The 21144-nt window shown below is 39.5% G+C and overlaps 2 protein-coding genes across 2 annotated transcripts in view; one reads left to right on the top strand and one right to left on the bottom strand.

The window, feature by feature from the left end:
* The first annotated feature begins 1753 nt into the window (after window positions 1-1753).
* The window catches only part of TM9SF3 (transmembrane 9 superfamily member 3), a 69432-nt gene continuing 50041 nt past the window's right edge, over window positions 1754-21144 (top strand). Inside the window, exons 1-2 of the mRNA XM_003922347.4 lie at window positions 1754-2039; window positions 11319-11514. Coding sequence (XP_003922396.2) covers window positions 1944-2039; window positions 11319-11514 — 292 coding nt within the window. The 5' untranslated portion in view covers window positions 1754-1943. The remainder of the gene's footprint in view (window positions 2040-11318; window positions 11515-21144) is intronic.
* On the bottom strand, window positions 14040-14454 carry LOC120362565 (mitochondrial import receptor subunit TOM7 homolog). Its single transcript, XM_039465379.2, has one exon. The coding sequence runs from the start codon at window positions 14417-14419 to the stop codon at window positions 14252-14254; it is 168 nt and encodes a 55-aa protein (XP_039321313.1). The 5' UTR covers window positions 14420-14454; the 3' UTR covers window positions 14040-14251.

The following is a 21144-nucleotide window of genomic DNA, read 5'->3' as shown; positions in this document are numbered from 1 at the left end:
TGATCATCAGCTAGGTCTGAAAGGATAATATCTAATGCACAAGGCGAAGCAGGGCATTCCAGATAAAGGGAGTATAAAGAGCAAAAGGCACAGAGGTGTAAAAATATATATGGGTGAAGGCAGAGCATAGAGATTGGTGGAAAGTAAAGTTAGGGAGATAAATTAGGATCTGATTGTGCAGGTGCATGTTAACAGGCAAAAATTTGGACTTTATCCTTTAGCAGGTAACTGTTTTTCTCTGATTACATAGTTATCACATGCTCACTATAAAAACAACCGAACATTTATAGGCATGTACAAAGTAGAAAGTTAACCACTCAATGGTTTGTCATAATTTTTCAGATTGTTTTCTATGGGTAGACTAACATATTGCCATTTAAAATGAAATTAAATTCTACTTTCTTCAACTTAAAAATTTAACTGTACCTCTTGGTTATCATTCCATGCCAGTACTTACCTATTTCATTTTTTAAAAGTGGTTGTGTAGCTGGTAGATCATTAGCAGCAAAAGGACCAATTATGGAGCCAGACTGAGTGGGTCTGGTCTTTCCGCAAGACACTCAAGCTCTCTGCGCTTCAGCCACGTCATCTGTAACATGAACATTTTCGCCGTACCTGCTGCATGGGGTTTTTGTGAGAATTTAATGAGCCAATATCGTTCAGGATAGTGTCTGGCAGATGAAAACCTTCGTGGTGATTCCATGATTTATTTACCTAATATTCAAGAAGTGTTTTAAGCAAGGGAGTGAGCGATATAATCTGGTTTCTTTTTAGAAAGATCACTCTGGCACCTGTTGGGGATGATAAACAGGGAAGGAACATCAGTGGCGGAGATCCTCTTGGGAGACTCTTTCAATACACAGTGATATGGAAGACTGGTTGGTACTGGCAGAGGAAGGAGAGGAAAAATAAACTCTTGAACCACTTTTAAGAGACCAAATGCTAGAACTTGTTGATTGCTGATGGCCGAGAAGAAGAGACAATCTGACAAGTTCCGGATTTTTGGCTTAGAGGATTGTGTAAATGGCGGTGCCATATTTGTGTATTTGATTTTTTTTTTTTTTTTTTTTTTAGTCTTTTATGGATCTGGCACTGTTCTAGGCATAGGAAATAATGGAAACAGGGTTTCTGCTCCGAGGAGCTTACACTCCGAGGTATTTATGACCGGTAAGGGGAGACCCAGAAGTAGTTAACACACAAAACGAACAGGAATGGCAAGCTAGCTTAGCATTTATTAAATAGTACGGATCGCTTAGGTATCCAGTGACTTTAAATCACTTATCTAACCCTGCACGAGTTTAACAAGCTCTCCTAACAATGATTAGATGATTACAGGAGCCCGTGATTCATTCACAGCGGCAGACAAACGCCTAGAAAGGGTTATTTGATCGGATCCCTCAAGTTACGGAGGCGGCAGGTCAGACGATCGGCCTCATGGCAGCCAGGGAGAGCTAAGCGTTTTGGCCAAGGTTACACAACCTGAAGCACCGCGACGCGGCAGGGAAGCGGCCCGGCTTCGTCCGGGTGCTGCCGGCCAGGCCACTGCGTGGAGGCCCAGCCTGCTCCGCGCCCGCCCCAGGGCTCGCCAGGCCGGTCGCGCCGCGGCTCCGGGTAGCCAAGCGGCAGCCGGCGCGCGGGCGGCGGTTGCGTGGCCCTCCCTCGGCTCGGCGGCGGTTGCGGCCCAGCGTGGCGAGGCACTTCCGGCGCGTGCCGGGGTGGCCGGATGACGTGGCCGAGTCAGAGGAAGAGGCTGAGGCGGCGCGGGGGGCGGGGGAGGCGCAGGAGCGGGCGGTGACGGCGACGGCGGCGGCGGCGGAGGAGGTAGCGGCTGGGCTCGGGCCCCGTGCGTCTGTCCGCGCCCCGTGGATGCGAATCGGCCGCGGCGGAGGCGGCGGCGGAGGAGGAGTCGGTGGGCCGGCGCCGGGCCGGTGGGGGCGCGGAGGATGAGGCCGCTGCCTGGCGCTCCTGGCGTGGCGGCGGCCGCTGCGCTATTGCTGCTGCTGCTGCCCCGGGCCCGGGCGGATGAGCACGAACACACGGTGAGGCGCCCCGGCCGGCGCGGCCGCCCCGGGTTCTCTCCCTAGTTGTACACGGAGGCAGGCCCGGCGCAGCCTGGGGGGCCGGGCGGCCCAGCGGAGCCCCGCGGCGGCCCGAGGTCTCCTTCCGGTTGGGCCTGGCGGAGCAGGAACCCCGGGAGCGTGGAGAAGGCATTTCCGTGCGCTCCCGGGACAAGGCTCCGCTCCCGAGTGCCCGGGCCTCCTTCCGCCGGTCTGGGCCTCAGTGGCGCCGCACCCCAGAGTCTGGGAAGCCTGGAAGGGTCGGGGTTCACCCGCCGCGGGAGCAGGGCCACGGGCAGGCTGCGCTGGGGGCCTTTGCCCCCCGGGGAGGAAGACTGCTGTTTGGCTACTGAGGGCTACGGCGCTGGGTAAGATGGATAGATCACGGTTACCCGGCAGCCACTAACCAGGAAATGTCTTAGACTCTAAGGTCCTCTTTGGCTTTTTTCGGCCGCTTCTGCCCAAACCGGATTAATGCTCTGGGTGGGGCACATTAATAAACTTGAGCCGAAGAGCAGTTTACACTTGTAAGTGCACCCAACCTACACGCATTCAATTCTTAGGCCTTGTAACTTTCTCCTCACCTTCCAGCACCCAGGTGAGGCCCCCCATCCTGGTAGTTTCTAACTAGGGCATCTCTGACAGTAAAGGGTCTTAACGTTTCCCAGTCTTCAGGTCAGGGCCAGCAACAGACCCTTTGGCCTAAAGTTGATTGGCACTTTATTTAATTGGCATTCTCACATCAAAGCGTGCATGTTAACGACTCCTCAAGTGGCTTTCACTTAGGGCTGTAACTCTGGTTTTCAGAACGGCAGACTTGAGCAAGGCAGGAAAGTCAGGTAAATTGAGAATTTGCTTGATGAGTAATTTTTAAAATATCTTTGCCATTAACGATACGAGTTCCGTAAGAGGTTGTGTTTGTACTAAGAAAGATCTGAGGGAGTCTTGTATGATTGCTGGTAAGTGAGAAAATGAAGCAATCGTCCTTATCTATTTAATGGACCAGATTTTATTTGTACTCAACAAAATTTTCCGCTGATCACTTGGCTAGCTGGGCTCTTATTTTAGCTAATACAAGCTCTAAACTTTTGGCTGTTCTACCTTCAGTCACAGCCAGAAACTTCTTACCTGTGTACATATATATTTGTTTAGAGACACAGATCTTGAATTGGTCACATGTTTTTGTGCTGTACTTGTGATTTTTCACCTAGGATAATTTTGTTGGGAGGTTAAATAGCTCAGAAACTATTTCTTTTTGTTCCTTCTGTAGGATAGAAATTGTCTTCTATCTCAAAATTTAAGAACTGTGTCTGTTTCACATAGTATACAGGGACCATGTATAGATTTGGGTGTTTTGATTATTTTACAATTTCCAATGGGCATCCATCCTTTTGGTTAATGGTATTATTACTAATATATTTCCAGTTTAAAAAAACACTTAAGAAAAGTTACCATATGAAACTCAGAACTCTGTCACTGTGTAGTTCCATGATACAGGCATATAAGCTTGAAAGAGTACTGTATTCTAACCATGTATGTTAGTGACAAAAAAGTACTGTGTTCTTTTTCATCTAGTGACTGACACTGCTTTAAATAGGGAAACAATAAAAATTTCACAAATTGAATGTATATAAAGGCTTTCGAATAATTTACAAATTTAAAATGTAATTTCAATGAAGTTTTATTTCTAGGACTATTTTAATTTTTTATTCTAGTAGTTGAATATAAGATATTTGATAAAAGGTTTTTGTTCACTGCCACAAAAGAGAATATGGTATATATGAGATGGTAGACAAGAAATTTAGAATCCGTATTACTTCATGTCTACATTGAACTGCCCTCACTTGGTTACCCATTATTAAATAACTCTTATTTATTTGTTTATTTTTGAGACAGAGTTTCACTCTGTTGCCCAGGCTGGAGTGCAGTGGTGCTCTCTCACTTCACTGCAACCTCTGCCTCGTGGGCTCAAGCAATTCTCATGCCTCAGCCAGGTAGCTAGAATTACAGGCATGCACTACCACACCTGGCTAATTTTTGTATTTTTAGTAGAAACAGGGTTTTACCGTTTTGGCCCAGCTGATCTTGAACTCAAAACTCCTGGCTTCAAGTGATCTCCCTGCCTTGGCCCCCCAGAGTGCTGGGATTACAGGCACGAGCAACTGTGCCTGGCCAAATACCTATTTTTAAGAGATAAAAAAAAGTCATAGGAAGAATAGCATTTAAATATAAGCATAAAATTCAAGTGTGTCATTTATATTGCTTTTCACTATTAGCCAAAATCTTTTGCTTTTTCTAAGTTTCTTGAAAATATTTCTCAAAAACTAGGTATCCACCTTAGCCAGATAACAGTACTGAAAAGGCTATGGTCAAGTGACTTTTATTTATTTTTATTTTTATTTTTTTCTCTCAAGGAAGCAAAAGTAGCCAGTAAAGAGAATACTACTAAAGGAAGAGGAGACATTGCTATAGGGAAGTTGCTGAGTAGGTGTTTAGTAAATATACGTAGAATTGAGTTATCAAAAAAATAACTTCTAGAAGCTAAAGCTTGCCTTTTAGATTGATTGCCTGTGAAGATTGTTTCTAGATAAAGGTAATAGGTAGTATGTCTTTTGTAGCAATATGGGCTATACACTGTTCTTTTTTTTTTTTTTTTTTTTTTTTGAGATGGAGTTTCGCTCTTGTCACCCAGGCTGGAGTGCAATGGCATGATCTCAGCTCACTGCAACCTCCACCTCCTGGTTTCAAGCAATTCTCTTGCCTCAGCCTCCTGAGCAGCTGGGATTACAGGTGCTCATCATCACGCCTGGCTAATTATTGTGTTTTTAGTAGAGATGAGGTTTCACCGTGTTGGCCAGGCTGGTCTTGAATTCCTGACCTCAGGTGATCCACCTGCCTTGGCCTCCCAAAGTGTTGGGATTACAAGCGTGAGCCACCATGCCTGGCCAGCTGTGCACTGTTCTAAGTACTTTACACATATTAATTTATCTGTTAATAACCTATGAGGTGAGTAATATGCCCTTTTTTTAGATGGGGAAAGTGAATCTAGAGAGGTGAGGTCACCTGCTGAGACCATGTAGCTGGTCAGAGTAGAGGTGGGATTTGAACCTAGGCATTCTGAGTTGATAGTCTTTTTATACTGTGAGCCGCCATATGCTCTACTCCTCTTTTCATTAAAAATAAGATAGTAAAGCACTAGGTATTAAATTGAGCGGTTCTCCATATTGATTTTTAAGTGCTTAACTGCCTAAGTGCTGGGATGAGTCTGGCTCCATAATGGGTTGTTACTGAGATGTTTGGATTAGCATTAAGGAGAGAGGGTTGACTTCGTGAGCACATGCCCTGAATAGTCACAGTCACACAAGACTGTGTGAGAGCTTGTTTTAATGCACTGCTGCTTGAAGTTTTAAATTTTTGAACAAGGAGCTCTGTATTTTTATTCTGTACTGGGCCCCACAAATTATGTAGCTTGTCCTATGCTCGTTCTTCAAATCCCCTGATTTCTCTTACTGTACCTACTGAATTAGGATTTAGGTGGCCATCTGATCCATATATTTTTTTATGTTCTTATTTATACAAGGTTATTTTAATATTCTCTGGAGGGTGTTGAAAAGGAATTCTGTTATTGACTTAATAGGGTCCGTATGTACATATCTAGAATATGTAACGATGTGTCCCTTTTAATTTTTAAAAGTTGAATTATATATGCATTACAGACAAGTTGTTTGAAATGAAAATTAACACTTTCGTGGAAGATAGGCTTTTAATAAGTGACTGAAGGGACATAGCCTTCTTTAGAGTGAGTGAAAGGTGTGTTTATGCTTCTTTGGTTTTCTGAAAATTAAAGCACTTGGAAGCATCTAGAGTTAGATTGTCTCCTAAGATTCCACAGGACTCCATTAAAAACAATTTCAGATTGAGAATCGTAGAATTTTAGAACTAGAAAGACTTGATAATTTAATCCAGAACACTTCATTTTCATAATGGCCTGTACAGGTCCAGAGACTTGCTTAAGGCTACAGAAAAAATCAGAGCTTCCTGATCTCTAATCTTGTCTTTCTACCTGTCATGTACATGTACTTCCATAGTAATAATGTGTAAAGATGTTAGCACCAAAACCCAGCACCTTAGGGTTGCAGGAATCTTAGAGAACATTTTATGGTTTGCACTGCAGCCTTGAATTTTTGTGGGTTCTGTTTCCTTAAGATCACAAAGTCAATTTCTTTTTTTTTTTTTGGGGGGGGTCTGTTACATACCCAAGCACTGTGCTTGGCACAAATGATATTTGATCAGTGCTTGTTGAATGACTTGAATAATTAGGGAGCCACTAGTGACAAGGATATGCAAGGTACAAGCACAATAAACAAACTCAGGCCATTATTCATTTAAGATGCATAGTCTTGGGATGCCTGTTTTGATTTGGGGATCCTACTTAGGCTAAAATTTTCTATTTCTCTGTGGTCCAGTGTACTTCTGGTAATCTTGGGACTTCTAATGTTGGTCGGATCCGATGCCTAGAATTGTTTTTTCAGCCTCTGCCTCATAAATGCTATTATATCACTGAGTGATTTCAGAAATGTTTTGTTTGATTTACTTTGGCAAATGGCAACCTTCTGTCTTTGTCTCTGTTGGGAATATAGGAACTCTTAAAACTTATTGAAGATTTATAAAGAGTATAAGCTGTTTACTACAAGTGAATTTGTGAGTTCTCTAATGTAGATTGTTAAATGCCATAATTCGTTGTCCTAGTTTCAGCTCTACTCAATGATAGACTGAAAATTTATTTAGGGACAAAAATATTTTTGAGAGAGCATAGTTATCTCAAGAGACTATTCAAAAATACACTTCTAATTTATTTGTATTAGAATTCTGATGTATGTTTTAATGAATAATTAAAAGGCTTTCAAATTACAATTTATGGAACATTTATTTTGAAGTAAACACATACATTTTCCCCCTTTGTATGAAAATGAAGGGTGGCATTTGGGTGCTTCTTCTGAATCCTCAGTCCTTTGCCTGTCTATGTAAATTGTGATTTCTTATTCATATTTCACATGACTGTGTCAGCAATATTATCTTCTAAAGCTTTTCTCTTGAGAAAAATTAATTCATGACCTCTGTCAAGAAGGAAAACTTTGATACCCCCCAACACATAAACAGTATTTAAATAAGAAGGGCTAACATTAGTGACTTCTTGAGAATAAAGGTTATTCCTTTTGAGAGTAGAGTGTGAATAGCTTGTTAGGTTATTTTCTTTCAGGCAGATTAAAGGCTCATGTGGAAAAGTTACTCAGTTTTCAGGACTGTCTTTAGTTGCTTTGTACACCTGCACTGTTTTCATATTTCCTTTTGATTTAATTTTTTGCTCTTTAATGAATGAAGCTGACTAGGGATTAGCAAAAATATAGTCCTAGCCTTTTAAACTTGATGCTGATCAGTTATATGTTATGGGACAAATTATTTAACATCTCTGTTCTTTAGTTTTTAGTTGTCTTTTTCTTGTCTCTGAAATGGGGGAAATAATGGAACCTATTTTATGGAGTTTTGAGGTGATTATTTAAATGTTCATGTAAAGACCTTAAAACTATACCTAGCTCATAATATGTACCTATTGTAAGCTAGTGATGTTATTATTACAAAAATGGTGAGACATGCATTTTAGGGTTTGATCAGTTAAGGCTTTACCTGAGGATTTGAAAATGGAGGATTTGAGCAGTTTGGAAGGATGAGTAGAATTTGGCTAAGTGGAGAAAAGGAGAGCATTCCAAATTTGGGGGAATGACAAAAGAAAGAAGATGAAGCAGAAAAGGGGAGGGAAACAGTATCATAAACCGTTTTGGCCAGAGTGGACGACTTAAGTGTAGCAGTGAGATTCTTCTGAGAGCTGGAAAATAAGTAGGTGAAGAATGCAGGTATCCTGAATTGGCCTCCTCTCACTTGGCCATTTCCCAGGGAAGCCTCAGATGGAAGGAATTATTATCATGCTTAGGGATCCCCTGATTCACTGCTGTGCTTCTGTGACTCCACCCCACCTTCTTCTGGGCCTGGCACTCTCTTCTCGCAGACTGTGGAGCTCAAGGGCGTTGTCAGAGCTTTAGGGAAAGGAAAGGTAAAATTTGTTTTGTTTTCTCCATCAGAAGTTGTGTGAAGTCTTTTGGTATTTCCTAATTTCAAAATATTTTAAACATTTTTCCTTGAGAAAGAACTCTTTATCTTGTCTTGAAAGCACGTATTCTCAGGGACAAACAAGGGCTGCAATGAAAAGTAAACATTTTAAGTTCGTTGTATTAAACACAGTCTGCATAATATGGAGCAACATAAAAGAAAAAGAGCATTATTTTTGCTTTACTATTCATCCTAAACTCTCAATATGTATATTTCTAATTACTGTTTCAGTCCTCTTTCTGCAAAGAATCTTAAGACTATAAAGTGGTATAAATTTTGTTTCAGTACTGGCATCACATCACAACTCTACCACTCTGTTAAGAGTTCCTAAATGTTTAAAATGAGTGACTTCAGAATATGTGGTTTAACATCAACCAGGACCCTTAAATTATTTTAATCCTAAATTGTTTATGTTTCAATTTGTATAAAATAAATGGATGCCCTATTTTTAAAGGTATTTATTTTTTAAAATTTTGTCTATTTTTAAAGGAAAAGTATTGGAATTTTTAGAAAAAGTATTTTGTGCTTATTTTCACAAGTTACATTTATAACATTTCTGCAGACTCAGCAGAATTAATGGCAAGGTGCCCTTTAATAGGTCGTCTCATTCAACATTCTGCTCTTAAATAGAAGAATTATATTACCTCCCCTTTCTTACTTTTCTGAAAAGGTACTCTTGCAGTCAGTTTACATACCAATCAGTTCACATACTTCAAACTTCTTTTATTAAATTGCCAGTGAACTTTACATTTCAGTATTTCTTCAGTATTTTCTCATCAAATTTATTAAATATGTATTTGCATTGGTGAATAGGTTCTTTTTTTTTTTTTTTTTTTTTTTTTTTTTTAAGACAGAGTCTTGCTCTGTCACCCAGACTGGAGTGCACTAGGGCTATCTCAGCTCCTTCCAGCCTCCAGCTCTCAGGTTCAAGTGATTCTCCGGTGTCAGCCACCCAGATAGCTGGGATTCCAGGCATGTGCTACACCCAGCTAATTTTTGTATTTTTAGTAGAGATGGGGTTTTACCATGTTGGCCAGGCTGGTCTTGAACTCCTGACCTTAAGTGATCCACTCTCCTCGGCATCCCAGGGTGCTGGGATTACAGGCATGAGTTACCGCACCCAGCCATGAACAAGTTTTAATTCTAATACCAACTCTGGTTAGTTGGTAGTGGTTGGTTAGAGCACTGTTTTGAGAACTCTGAGGCAATATCTATGTTCAGCAGAAAGGAATACCTTGGTTGATTAGTGCTGTGTGACCATGATCATTGGATGAAAGAGTGGGGACACACGTATATTTGTCAATCTCTCCAAATAAAAAGAACAGTAGTGAATGAGGAGATACAGATACATTAATATTTAGACCTTTGATACATTACTTCCTACATGAAGATTATCTGCAGTTTTTCTGAACTCCCTTGAAACAGCTTGTGATTTTCCAGATTGTTATTCATCCTGACCTTCTCTGACAAAGTGAATTTAATCATTCCTTTATTGTTGCCATAATAGCCCTTTATTACCTTAATTATAATACTTATTTTTTCTTTGTTAATCATTTACTTGTCTGATTCCACTGTGGATTGTGAACTTAAGGAAACGGACACTAGTTTACTTACCTTTATGTTCTTAATACCTAACATGATGCTTGGTGTACCTGTCACATAGGTATTCAAAAGGTGAGATCATTTGTTATTTCCTTAATGACCTAGGTGTATTTGAACAATCAGGCATTTATATTTGAACATGAGATGACTAGGTCTAAGTCTTAGGGCAGTAGTTGTGTGAATCAAAAGAAAAAGGCAGATATTTTGGGTAAGAATGTATGAGTTAATGTTTTTGGGTTCCATAGAGTGCAGAGGGTTTTGGGGTTTGAGTCTCCATGTCTGAGAGAATGGTAGCACTATTAGAAAAACATAGCTGGGGGAAGTGAATTTGGGTAGCTGAGTTTGGTTTCGGAGATGTTAGGTTTTGATTGAAAAAGTTTATTTATTAACTAGTTTTAGATGGAGGGCTGGAGATAAGGATTTCATAGTGGGCTAGTTGGATTGCTTCCTCCATTATATGCTCCATAGCAACCTACCTTATTATTACTGCTTGTTCAGTGCCCATCTTTCCCCCAGTAGGGCAGGGAACACATCTTGTTCAAAGCTGTATCTTCAGTTATAAACACAATTGTTTGACATGCTAGGTACTTTAGTAAGTAATGGTTCAGTGAATTGACATCTGTACTGTTAGTTGATTTAAATGCATCCAGTGTTGTCTTTATGTTGGTAATTAGAATCACTAGTTTTAAAATTACCATGGTAATTGGTTTCCATAGAATCATTGGAACTTTAAACTTGTAGAGATCTTAAAAATCTTTGACAGACCTCCCACTTGGACCTTGAAACTACCTAAAGTCATAATTGGACCACACTTCAGATTTAGCTATGTATGATATTCACTGATGTATAGTGCCGTAATTACTTATTCAAAGAAATATGTATATTATGCATATCTTTCAGCCTGCTAACAAGATAGAATGTTGGCTTGAATGGACTTGTGAAGGTTCTATAGTAGTCTTCTTTGTATGGGTCATTTCTGCCCTCTGTAGTATTTTGACCAGTGGCTGTGTGAAAGTCTCACAAGGAGATAAAATTTTATTCATGCTTGCTGGCAACGTTAGGCTTCTTCCTTTTTTTTTTTTTTTTTAACTTATTGATTAACATGAGATTCTGGATAAACTACTGATTTTGTTTCCTCTTTCCTTGTCCATGTTAGCATGGTAAATCATGATGGTTGCAAATTTGCCATTATTTGATAGTATATATGTAAATAATAGAAATACTCTTATGAACTATTAGATTTGAACACTGTCTCTATAAAACAAAGTTTGGAAAAGGTGTTTCTGTCTGAGACGACAATCTGGATGTAATTCTAAAATTCACTAAGTTTCATTTTTAAGATGTAGACATTCATCATCAGATTAAGCTTCCAGTATTTTCTTTTATAGCTTCCTGAACAGAGACAAAGCACTTTTGTTTAGAACACATAACAAATATTCCCTTAATTTGAATTAGTTTTCTGTTTTTAATTATTGTTTGCTTTTTTTGTTTCAGTATCAAGATAAAGAGGAAGTTGTCTTATGGATGAATACTGTTGGGCCCTACCATAATCGTCAAGAAACATATAAGTACTTTTCACTTCCATTCTGTGTGGGGTCAAAAAAAAGTATCAGTCATTACCATGAAACTCTGGGAGAAGCACTTCAAGGGGTTGAATTGGAATTTAGTGGTCTGGATATTAAATTTAAAGGTAAGTAAACCTTAGTAGTCCTTACAATGCAATTCAGATTGTAGGCAAGGGTTTCTTAATTTTGGCACTATTCACACTGGGGTTGGATGATTCTTTGTTGTGTGGGCTGTCATGTACATTATAGGATATTTAGCAGAGTCCCTGGCCTGTACTCCCCAGATGCCAGTAGCACCTTCCATTTGTGAAAACCAAAAAAGTCTCCAGACATTGTTAATTGCCATCAGTTGAGAACCATTGCTTTAGACTCTAAAATGTGTTTTAATTTGTAAATGAAGTGTATTACATTTAAGAAAGTATGTTAGTAATTAACAAAGATTTACTTTGAATATTTATAAGATAATAAAATAGATGATTGTTAATAAAATTGTATTTCCTTAACATATTTCCTTCTGAAAACTGTTATCTAGTAAACCCCCTATTTATTAGACCCTTGTGGCCTGGGAAGACCTTCATAGATACTTAGCAAAGTAATTTATGGAAGTCTGAGGCTGTAATGGGATGCGTGGATACTTAAAATTCTTGTGTAAAGCTTCAAATTCAAACTTGTACTATAGGCTTACCATATATTTATCAGTGTTGTATTAGTTTATCCTGTTAATACCTATAGGATGTTTAAATTTTAAGTAGAAGACTTGTTAAATTTGGGGGTAAAACTTCTCCTTATCTAGTTATTATGTAGGTATCTATCAGATCCTTTGAGTGTGTTTATACTTTCCATTTTTCTCTGTAAAGTTTATCAGAGAGTGTATTTCCTGGATAGGCATTTTTAGCATGGTGAGCAGAAGCTTGAGTAATTGAATTTTTGCAGGATCTTTGATTAGATGTCTTGGTTTTTGAATACATCATGGATCCTGTAAACAGGAGCTTTGGATTTTAATCCTCCTCTTTTTTTTTTTTTTTTTTTTGGTACTGTATTCATTTTGATAAAATTCTTTACTGCAGTTTTAATTTCATTATCTTCATATGTAAGATGAATAGTAACTGACTTCAGGTATTTTTAGTACTAAAGATATTATTATTTAAGCACTTTGGGGAGAAGAATGTCAATGAGATTTTAAAGATAATGTTACTTTAATTTTTATTGTTAAATTTTCTTGTTTTTAATGAGTTGTTGTTGAAAATAGGTATATGGCATATATTTACATTCTTCTTCCTCCCCCATTTCCCCATTTATAGTCTTCGGGGCTTAATTATAAAATTAGGTTGTAAATGTAAACCACAGTGGCGTGGCCTGTAATTTTATGAATCAGCGTAAACATACCTTTGAGGCTTATGTTTTAATTAGGTAATTTAAGTATTTAGTCACAAATAAGGAGAAAACTGAAACTACAAAATGTGATCTTTGAGACTTTGTATTATATGTAAACATCTACTTTGTCTTTTTTCATATTTGGTGTACATTTCTAATTTATTAAAGAGGAACCAATAAGAGAGAATAGGCAGAACTCCTGAATCCTAATTTGTTACTGTGTACAGATTTCATTAGTTTTTGAGATCCTCACCCATATTTACTAAAGAAGAGTACTTATTCAGCAATCTTAAACTCCCTTTTATTAGTTCCTAGAGGCTGAGATGGAGAGATTATTTAGATAGAGGAAGATGGTTTTCATGGGTAGAGAAGTGGAATTTATTTTCTTTTCAGACTAAGCTAAGCACCTTTAGATTAAAGAAAGAGCTAGCCAAGTGTTACTCCCTGAGAGTTGGTGATTCCTAGGGGTTTTACCAAGTTTCCACGCCCAGCATAGATATGCCTCTAAAGAAGCTGCTAAATTAAGTGGTCTAGTTGAAATAGTAAATGCTGATTAGATTTATCTTCTCCCTCTACTGTAGCCCTTTGCTTGCTATGATCAAAGATAAAGTTGGCCGGGCGCGGTGGCTCAAGCCTGTAATCCCAGCACTTTGGGAGGCCGAGGCAGGTGGATCACGAGGTCGAGAGATCGAGACCATCCTGGTCAACGTGGTGAAACCCCGTCTCTACCAAAAATACAAAAAATTAGCTGGGCATGGTGGCGCGTGCCTGTAAGCCCAGCTACTCAGGAGGCTGAGGCAGGAGAATTGCTTGAACCCAGGAGGCGGAGGTTGCAGTGAGCCGAGATCGCGCTATTGCACTCCAGCCTGGGTAACAAGAGCGACACTCTGTCTCAAAAAAAAAAAAAAAAAAGATAAAGTTGATCATGCTTTGAAAAGTATTCTAGGTTGTCACTTACAATAACCAAACATTTAAAAAATAGAATACACCTTAGAGATTGTGTCATCCAGTTCTCTCTCCCAGAAGCCCAGAGACAAAGTGATTTACTTCTGGTGTATCATAGCATACCAATAATGTAATAGAAACTGGAACATTATGTCTCTTGTGAGCTATAGAAATATTTACCATATATTGTTAATCTTTCATCTCTTAAATATTTGACTTTTAAAGATTCTTCTGAAGGCATATTCAAATAAAACAAAATTTTGGAAGTGTGAAACCAGAAAAAACCGTACATACACATACATACATGTTTACATATGCATACACACACATCTTTTTTTTTTTTTTAACATTGTTAAAAACATTTATTCTGATACATTCTATCATAAGTTAATACAGGTTCCACTCTGCTACAGATTCATCTGTGACGAGACTTGTGCCATCCAACTGGCGACCGAACAATGTCCCATCTCTTATCCGAGCCAGAGCATACATTTTCTGTGCTGTCTGCTAATTGCTTCCAAATCCAGAAGACCAAATAATCCTTTATCCCCAAAGTAGGCTCAAAACAGTTGGTTCAGGCATTCCAGGATCTGCACCTCTCTTAAATCCCAGGTAAATCACAAGAGGGTTGAAGCCCCAGCGCGTAGCAAACTGGCCCTCCTTGAAGAGCTGCTGCAGCCTCTGCTTGGCCTCTTTGCTCAGCTTCACCATGGCGATGGCCTTGTGGTGCTGGGAGAAACCTTTATAGCAACTCCGCATCTTTTTTTTAACCTAGTAGATTGTGTCAGGCTCCATGGATTGGTACCGTTTTGTAAAATGAAGATTACTAAAGAGACTATTTTAAGGAACTAATGATAGTCTAACTCTAATAAACAGTGCTTCTCACTTAAGATTTTATACACAACTTTTTTCTTGCTAATATTATATTCTAGCACTAGACAAAAATGCTAAATTGAGACCATTTTAAGAAAATACATTAAATATAGAAGGGCACACTTAGATTGGGCATCTTTGAACCTGGTTTGATTTCATCACCCTCCAATTTTAGAGGGTACCTCTTGGAACCTTGTCATGATAGTGTGGAAAGAACATGTGCTTTAGAGTAAGAGGGACTTGATGCATTCAGGTCGGCGCCTGCTTACCTCTGTGGTCATGGGCACATTATTCAACTTCTTTGATCTTGTATTGCTTATGTGTGAAGTGTAGGAAATAATATGTATTTGATAGAAGCGTCAGGTTTAAATGTGAGAATGCATACAGAGCATTTATCAAAGTACCTGGTATATAGCTTATATTTTAAAAATGGTAATTAAGAATACTAATAGCACATAGTATGGGTTTGTATACAACTGGATTTTGTATTTGCCATTATGAAATGTTAGTTTATTGATTATAGACTGATTTATCCCCAAGCTGCTACACTAGCCTATTATAGTAGCACTCTTGTTTACCATTGAACTCTTAGCTATTAAGACATAGTATGCTTTTAAGAAATTGTCTAGTACCTGGACAGTTTGTGCCTACTTGTTGTTATGATAATTGGTTCATTATGAACATTAGATGATCTGGAATAGTAATTCTTAACCAGAAGAGATCACCATTCACCCATCCTGCTCCTTTCCCCATTTGAGAATTCCTGCAGTATAATGAAGGTTATTAATTGTGGAAATATCAGTGACTTCTACAGGACTCCTTCCTTCTGTTTATTTTATTGATCTTCCCTTGAATTTTCTTCCTTAAATTTCCCAACTTAACTGAGGGCTGAAATTATTTTGCAAGTATTTTTTCTTTAGAATTAATTGGTAAGTTGAGAGTACTGCAGATATGGAGAGATGCCAAGGGCTGTTTAGAGGCTTATATATTTTTAGTTTAGTGATTCTCAATCTTGACTGTTCTTATCTTCACTATGCAGTATTTACCTCCAGATATCTGCCTGGGGGATTTAGGCCTGGATTGCTAAAGGGTGAGGAAAAAGGACTGGGGGAATGGCAGGTTTACTCATTTATCCTGAAGATATTTACTTCAGGTAATCCCCCCATGCTGTTTTCAGTCTCTAGCTTCTGCTGTTCCTGCTGTCCCTGATTCTGGAGCCTCTCTGGTTTAAGTTTTCTAGAGGAAGGTGCCACTGGTCTATTACAGGGTTAAGGTGAGGGTACAGTATGTGTCTAGCTGTATGAAGGGTAGAGGAGGGTACCTGGCCATACAGCCCCTCCACGTACTTATGCAATATTTTAGTATAATTCCCATTGTGTTTAGTCCTGTATCTGTCCCCCTAGCTTTTGGGATCTGTAGGGCTTCCAAGTCCTGAGTGTCTCTTCGGTTCTGTGACACCAATTCCCTCCCTTACAGGCATCACTCTCCTGTTAGGTTTTCTCCTGGTTTATTAGTAGTTTGTCATCTTACAGCTGTTTTCCATTTTCGAAAAATTTGTTTAAATCTTTTCCTCACAGCCAGGTGTGGTGGCTCACACCTGTAATCCCAGCACTTTGGGAGGCTGAGGTGGGTGGATCACCTGAGGTGAGGAGTTCTAGACCAGCCTGGCCAACATGGGGAAACCCTGTCTCTACCAAAAAGTACAAAAATTAGCTAGACATGGTGGCGGGTGCCTGTAATCCCACATTTGGGAGGCTGAGGCAGGAGAATTGCTTGAAACCAGGAGGCGGAGGTCACAGTGAGCCAAGATCGTATGATTGCACTCCAGCCTGGGTGACAAGAGCGAAATTGTCTCAAAAAAAAACAACAACAAAAAATCTTTTCCCCACTGTCTGCTCTTCTTTTTGTCTTTGTGGACTTAATATCCTTTTTATTCCTTCACTGACATTTTAATGGGTTTTAAGAGAGAGAGAGGAAACATACTTGTGGTTAAATCTCTCTTGTTTAAGTGGAAGTCTGGGAACTTTGTACAATATTTTGTCCTGTTGGTTTCAACCAAAGTGTTTTAGCCAGAGCAAATAGTTTGAATCTGAAATTTGTCAATTCTTATTACTGATTTCTTGTAACTTGTACTAACTGTAGATTTGATAAATATGGGCTTTTTGCAAGTTTTTATTCAAACCATTGGTAACATTGTTCTCCTTCAGATTGACATCTCTGTTTTTGTTTTTTAATGGAACATATTTGCATATACATTTTTCTGATTTTAACAGTGATACAAGTTCAAATACACAATTTAGGAACTATAGGAAAATATAAATCTGGATTACCATTAACATTTTGTTGTGTTTTCTCTAGTCCTGTCTTTCTGTTTATCCACATTGTTTTAAAACGTGAAAATTGAGTTCATTATATATATGATTTTTTTAAAGTTTATTTAACATATCCTTATATAGTGCTTATTATGTGCCAGACACTGTTTTAAGCACATTCTAACTCATTTAGTAAATTATATATGATTAGTTTTTATTCTGCTTTTTTTCTCTTGACATTTTATGAGCTTGCCCCCACATTGTTAATTATTCTTTTAAAAATGTGGCTACATCTTACTGTGTAACTTGGATACTGTGATTCCCCACCCCAGCCATTTTCTAGCTGTATATTTTGATCCTTCTATCCTTTAAAGGGTTTTCTTTTTCTGCTATTAGAAATAACAATGCTTGGCCAGGCGCGGTGGGTCACGCCTGTAATCCCAGCATTTTGGGAGGCCGAGGCGGGTGGATCACAAGGTCAAGAGATTGAGACCATCCTGGTCAACAAGGTGAAACCCCGTCTCTACTAAAAATACAAAAATTAGCTGGACATGGTGGTGCGCGCCTGTAGTCCCAGCTACTTGGGAGGCTGAGGCAGGAGAATTGCTTGAACCCAGAAGGCAGAGGTTGCGGTGAGCCGAGATCGTGCCATCACACTCCAGCCTGGGTAACAACAGCGAAACTCCGTCTCAAAAAAAACCAGAAATAACAATGCTTTTGGCTCTCCTTGCACTGAAGTATTTCCAGTGCATCTCTGAATATGTTGTTATGATAAATTCTTAGAAATTGAATTACTGAATCAAAGGGTATAAACATATTTAAGGTAGTTTTTGATACACGATGCCAAATTCTCATTTAGAAAAAGTCACACAGTTTATACTGCTGGTCATGTTGGTCAATCAGTACTCTTTATATAGTTATTTAACTAACTGTGAATATACCAGTTTTTCCAGTTCTTGTTTTCCTCTACTTCATTCAGTAGTTACTGAGTATCTTACTGCATTCCAGCTCTATGATAGGCTCTGGCTTCTGGGGTCTTCAGGCCTTCTCAAATTCTACCTTAATTTTGTGTGAATGTGCATTTTCAGGGGGTGGGCAAGGGAGAGATCACTTTCATCAGATTCTCAAAGGGGTACAAGGCCCAAGGAAACTTAAGAACACTTTCCTTGAATATATTGGCATTTTCACTCCTTTTTTTCTTTTATTGGAGACAGGGTCTCACCGTCTCCCTGGCTGAAGTGCAGTGGCATGATCACTGCTTACTGTAGCCTTGACCTCCCCGGGCTTAGCCTCCTGAGTAGCTGGGACTATAAGCATGCACCACCATGCCTGACTAATTTTTCTGGTTTTTGTAAAGATGAGGTTTTGCCATGTTGCTCAGGCTGGTTTCAAACTCCTGGGCTGAAGGGATCAGCCTGCCTTGGGCCTCCCAAAGAGCTCAGATCCCAAGCTTGAGCCACTGCACTTGGCCTGATGCTTTCAATTCTTAACTCTGGGAAGGAGATAGCGTAGACGCCATCTCTGTTAAGGGAACTGAGAGGTTCCTGGAACTTAAATAACTTGCTTTCTATTCACGTAGCTGGTAGATACTGAACTCAGACTAAAACTCACCTTTCTACCCATTTCTCTATACATTTTTCTATGCTGATTTCTTGCGTGAGAGACTTTGCCAAGTGCTGCTGAGTTACAGGTAGACTATTTTCTCATTTTCCAAATGCAATGTTAGCAGAAGAGAAAAGTATGGCATACTGTGTTCTTAGAGAACTCATAAATAATTATCACTTTCTTTTCTCAGTGCATTTACTGCCTATTTAATTGTTAGTCTAGAGTTTTATTGGAAACTGATGGTAGATTATGGGCACATAGTGTCCATAATCTATCTAACATTGCTTTCTGTTTGAATAATGAGGTTAACGTTTGCCACTTTCCTACTTTGTTTTTCCCTCGTAAAAACTATTTACATGCCGGGCGCGGTGGCTCAGGCCTGTAATCCCAGCACTTTGGGAGGCCGAGGCAGGTGGATCATGAGGTCAGGAGATCGAGACCATCCTGGTCAACATGTGAAACCCTGTCTCTACTAAAAATACAAAAAATTAGCTGGGCATGGTGGCACGTGCCTGTAATCTCAGCTACTGAGGAGGCTGAGGCAGGAGAATTGCCTGAACCCAGGAGGCGGAGGTTGCGGTGAGCCTAGATCGTGTTGCACTCCAGCCTGGGTAACAAAAGTGAAACTCGGTCTCAAAAAAAAAAAAAAAAAATTTGCATTAGTAAAATCTGAATTGCGTTTTTTCCAGAATTCATGGACGTGTGTTTCGTCTTTGAAAGATATAGCTTGTTATAATTTTAAAGCACAGATGTATGCTGGTAGATTTTCAGATTGTTTTCCAGGTATATAGAATGCTGAATAATGATTTGGCATATTCATACACTTGCATTAGTTATCTTCAGATTGTCTCCTTCCTGAGGGAGATGCTGTTTCAGTTGGGCAGCCAGAGACTTCAGTTATTTGTGATGTTTGTATTTGTCTACCTGCCTGGAAGAGGAATTTCATTAAAATATGACCAACCAACACCCTTTGTATATAGCCTGTCATAGTAATAGGTTTTCCCTTTTAACACGCTTCGTTTCTAGATTTTACATGAGTTGATGATATTCTTCAGGACCTCTTCATCAGTTCTTCTGAGGGACTCTGTTCAAAAATTTCGTTTGTTTATAAATTGGCATTTTCTCCTTCTGTACAAACATACACACTCTTCATACACAGATGCATAAATATAGGTAGATACCCTAATATGCCTAGTGGTTTCCTTTGCCAAATAAATGGAAAATTATGCTCTTAAAATTTTTTGTTTATTTAGTGCCTAGTCTGTGCAGGGTACTAAAGCAGGCATAGATGTAAAAGGATGTAATCAGTTATGGACAAAGCAGTCAGGACCTAATGGTGTTTTTGAGGAGCAAGATACTGGTATGAGGTAGAAAATGTTACAGGCCTACATGCTGTAAAGGAGTTGTGGGAATGGGTATGAGAAGTGTGGGGAGTGGGGAATAAGGAATTCCTTTGTGGAGGCAAGGGTTGGGGGATAGGGAGAATTTTAGATTTGACATTGTTGGTAGTGTTAACAGCGTGAGCAAAAAAGTTCAGAGGCCGAGAGAGCACAAGGTGTGTGGGAATTGAGTTTGGCTTGAGTGTAGAGGCAGAAGAGATCAGTTGGGAAACAAAGAATTGGTTGGACTAAAGTTCAGATTGAGAAATCTTTTAAAAGCTTTATACAGATTGGCCAGGCGTGGTGGCTCATGCCTGTAATCCCAGCACTTTGGGAGGCCAAGGCAGGCAGATCATCTTAGGTCAGGAGTTCAAGACCAGCCTGGCTAACATGGCAAAACCCGATTTCTTCTAAAAATAAAAAAAAAATAACTGGGTGTGGTGGCACATGCCTGTAGTAATCTCAGCACTTGGGAGGCTCAGGCAGGAGAATCGCTTGAACCCGGAAAGTGTAGGTTGCAGTGAGCTGAGATCGTATCATTGCACTCCAGCTTGGACAGCAAGAGTGAAACTCCATCGCAAAAAAAAAAAAAAAAAAAAAAAGCGTTATACAGATAAATGCCATACTGTATATTTCAGAGCTTCCTACTAAATCTACTACATTGTTAATGACCATTAAAAATGAATTTTTGTTTCTAACGACAAGGAATTCAGTGGCTTTGCAGAGGTAGCTGTGAGGTCTTCTACTACCACTGTGGTCATTTGTTGTCCCTTAAGCTTGGACCTTCCTTTGGTTCTGAGTATCCCTTCTGTAGCTGCAGGTGCCTGCTGCCTTTTGTTCATTATCTCACTCCATGGCGATCCCATTTGGGGACCTCTTGCTGCCAGTTTTTCTAGCTCCTGCTGTAGAAAGCCTTTGAAGCAGTCTCATTTTTTAACCCTCTGTTGCTTCACTGCTCAGCCTCCGTTTTGTTTGATTGTTTGTTTTTAAGCCATCATAAAACTCTTAAATTCCTTGCTGCCTAGGAGGGCTTGGGCAGAAATAAAATCTATCTGGGAGTTGTTGGAGACAAATTAATCTTCTCATTCTTTGAAGGTGAGGAAGTATTTCCCTGACATTCTTCCATGGGACTTCAGTGTTTACTGCTGTCTTTGGTGTTGTAGTTTTGGGGTGTCCACTCTAGGCTGGTCTAAAATATGGGAATCTATTCTCTCTGTTGAGGGTTGGGGAGACATATTGCTGGATATCTTGAGTTATAAATTAGATT

The sequence above is a fragment of the Saimiri boliviensis genome, chromosome 12 (assembly GCF_048565385.1).
Source record: "Saimiri boliviensis isolate mSaiBol1 chromosome 12, mSaiBol1.pri, whole genome shotgun sequence".
In the NCBI taxonomy this organism is placed as follows: Eukaryota; Metazoa; Chordata; class Mammalia; order Primates; family Cebidae; genus Saimiri; species Saimiri boliviensis.
The sequence above is the reverse complement of the archived record's forward strand: the minus strand, read 5'-3'. Positions and strand labels throughout refer to the sequence as shown.

Excerpts from the sequence above, each read along its gene's own strand:
- LOC120362565 (XM_039465379.2), bottom strand. The coding sequence starts at position 14,419 with ATGGTGAAGCTGAGCAAAGAGGCCAAGCAGAGGCTGCAGCAGCTCTTC.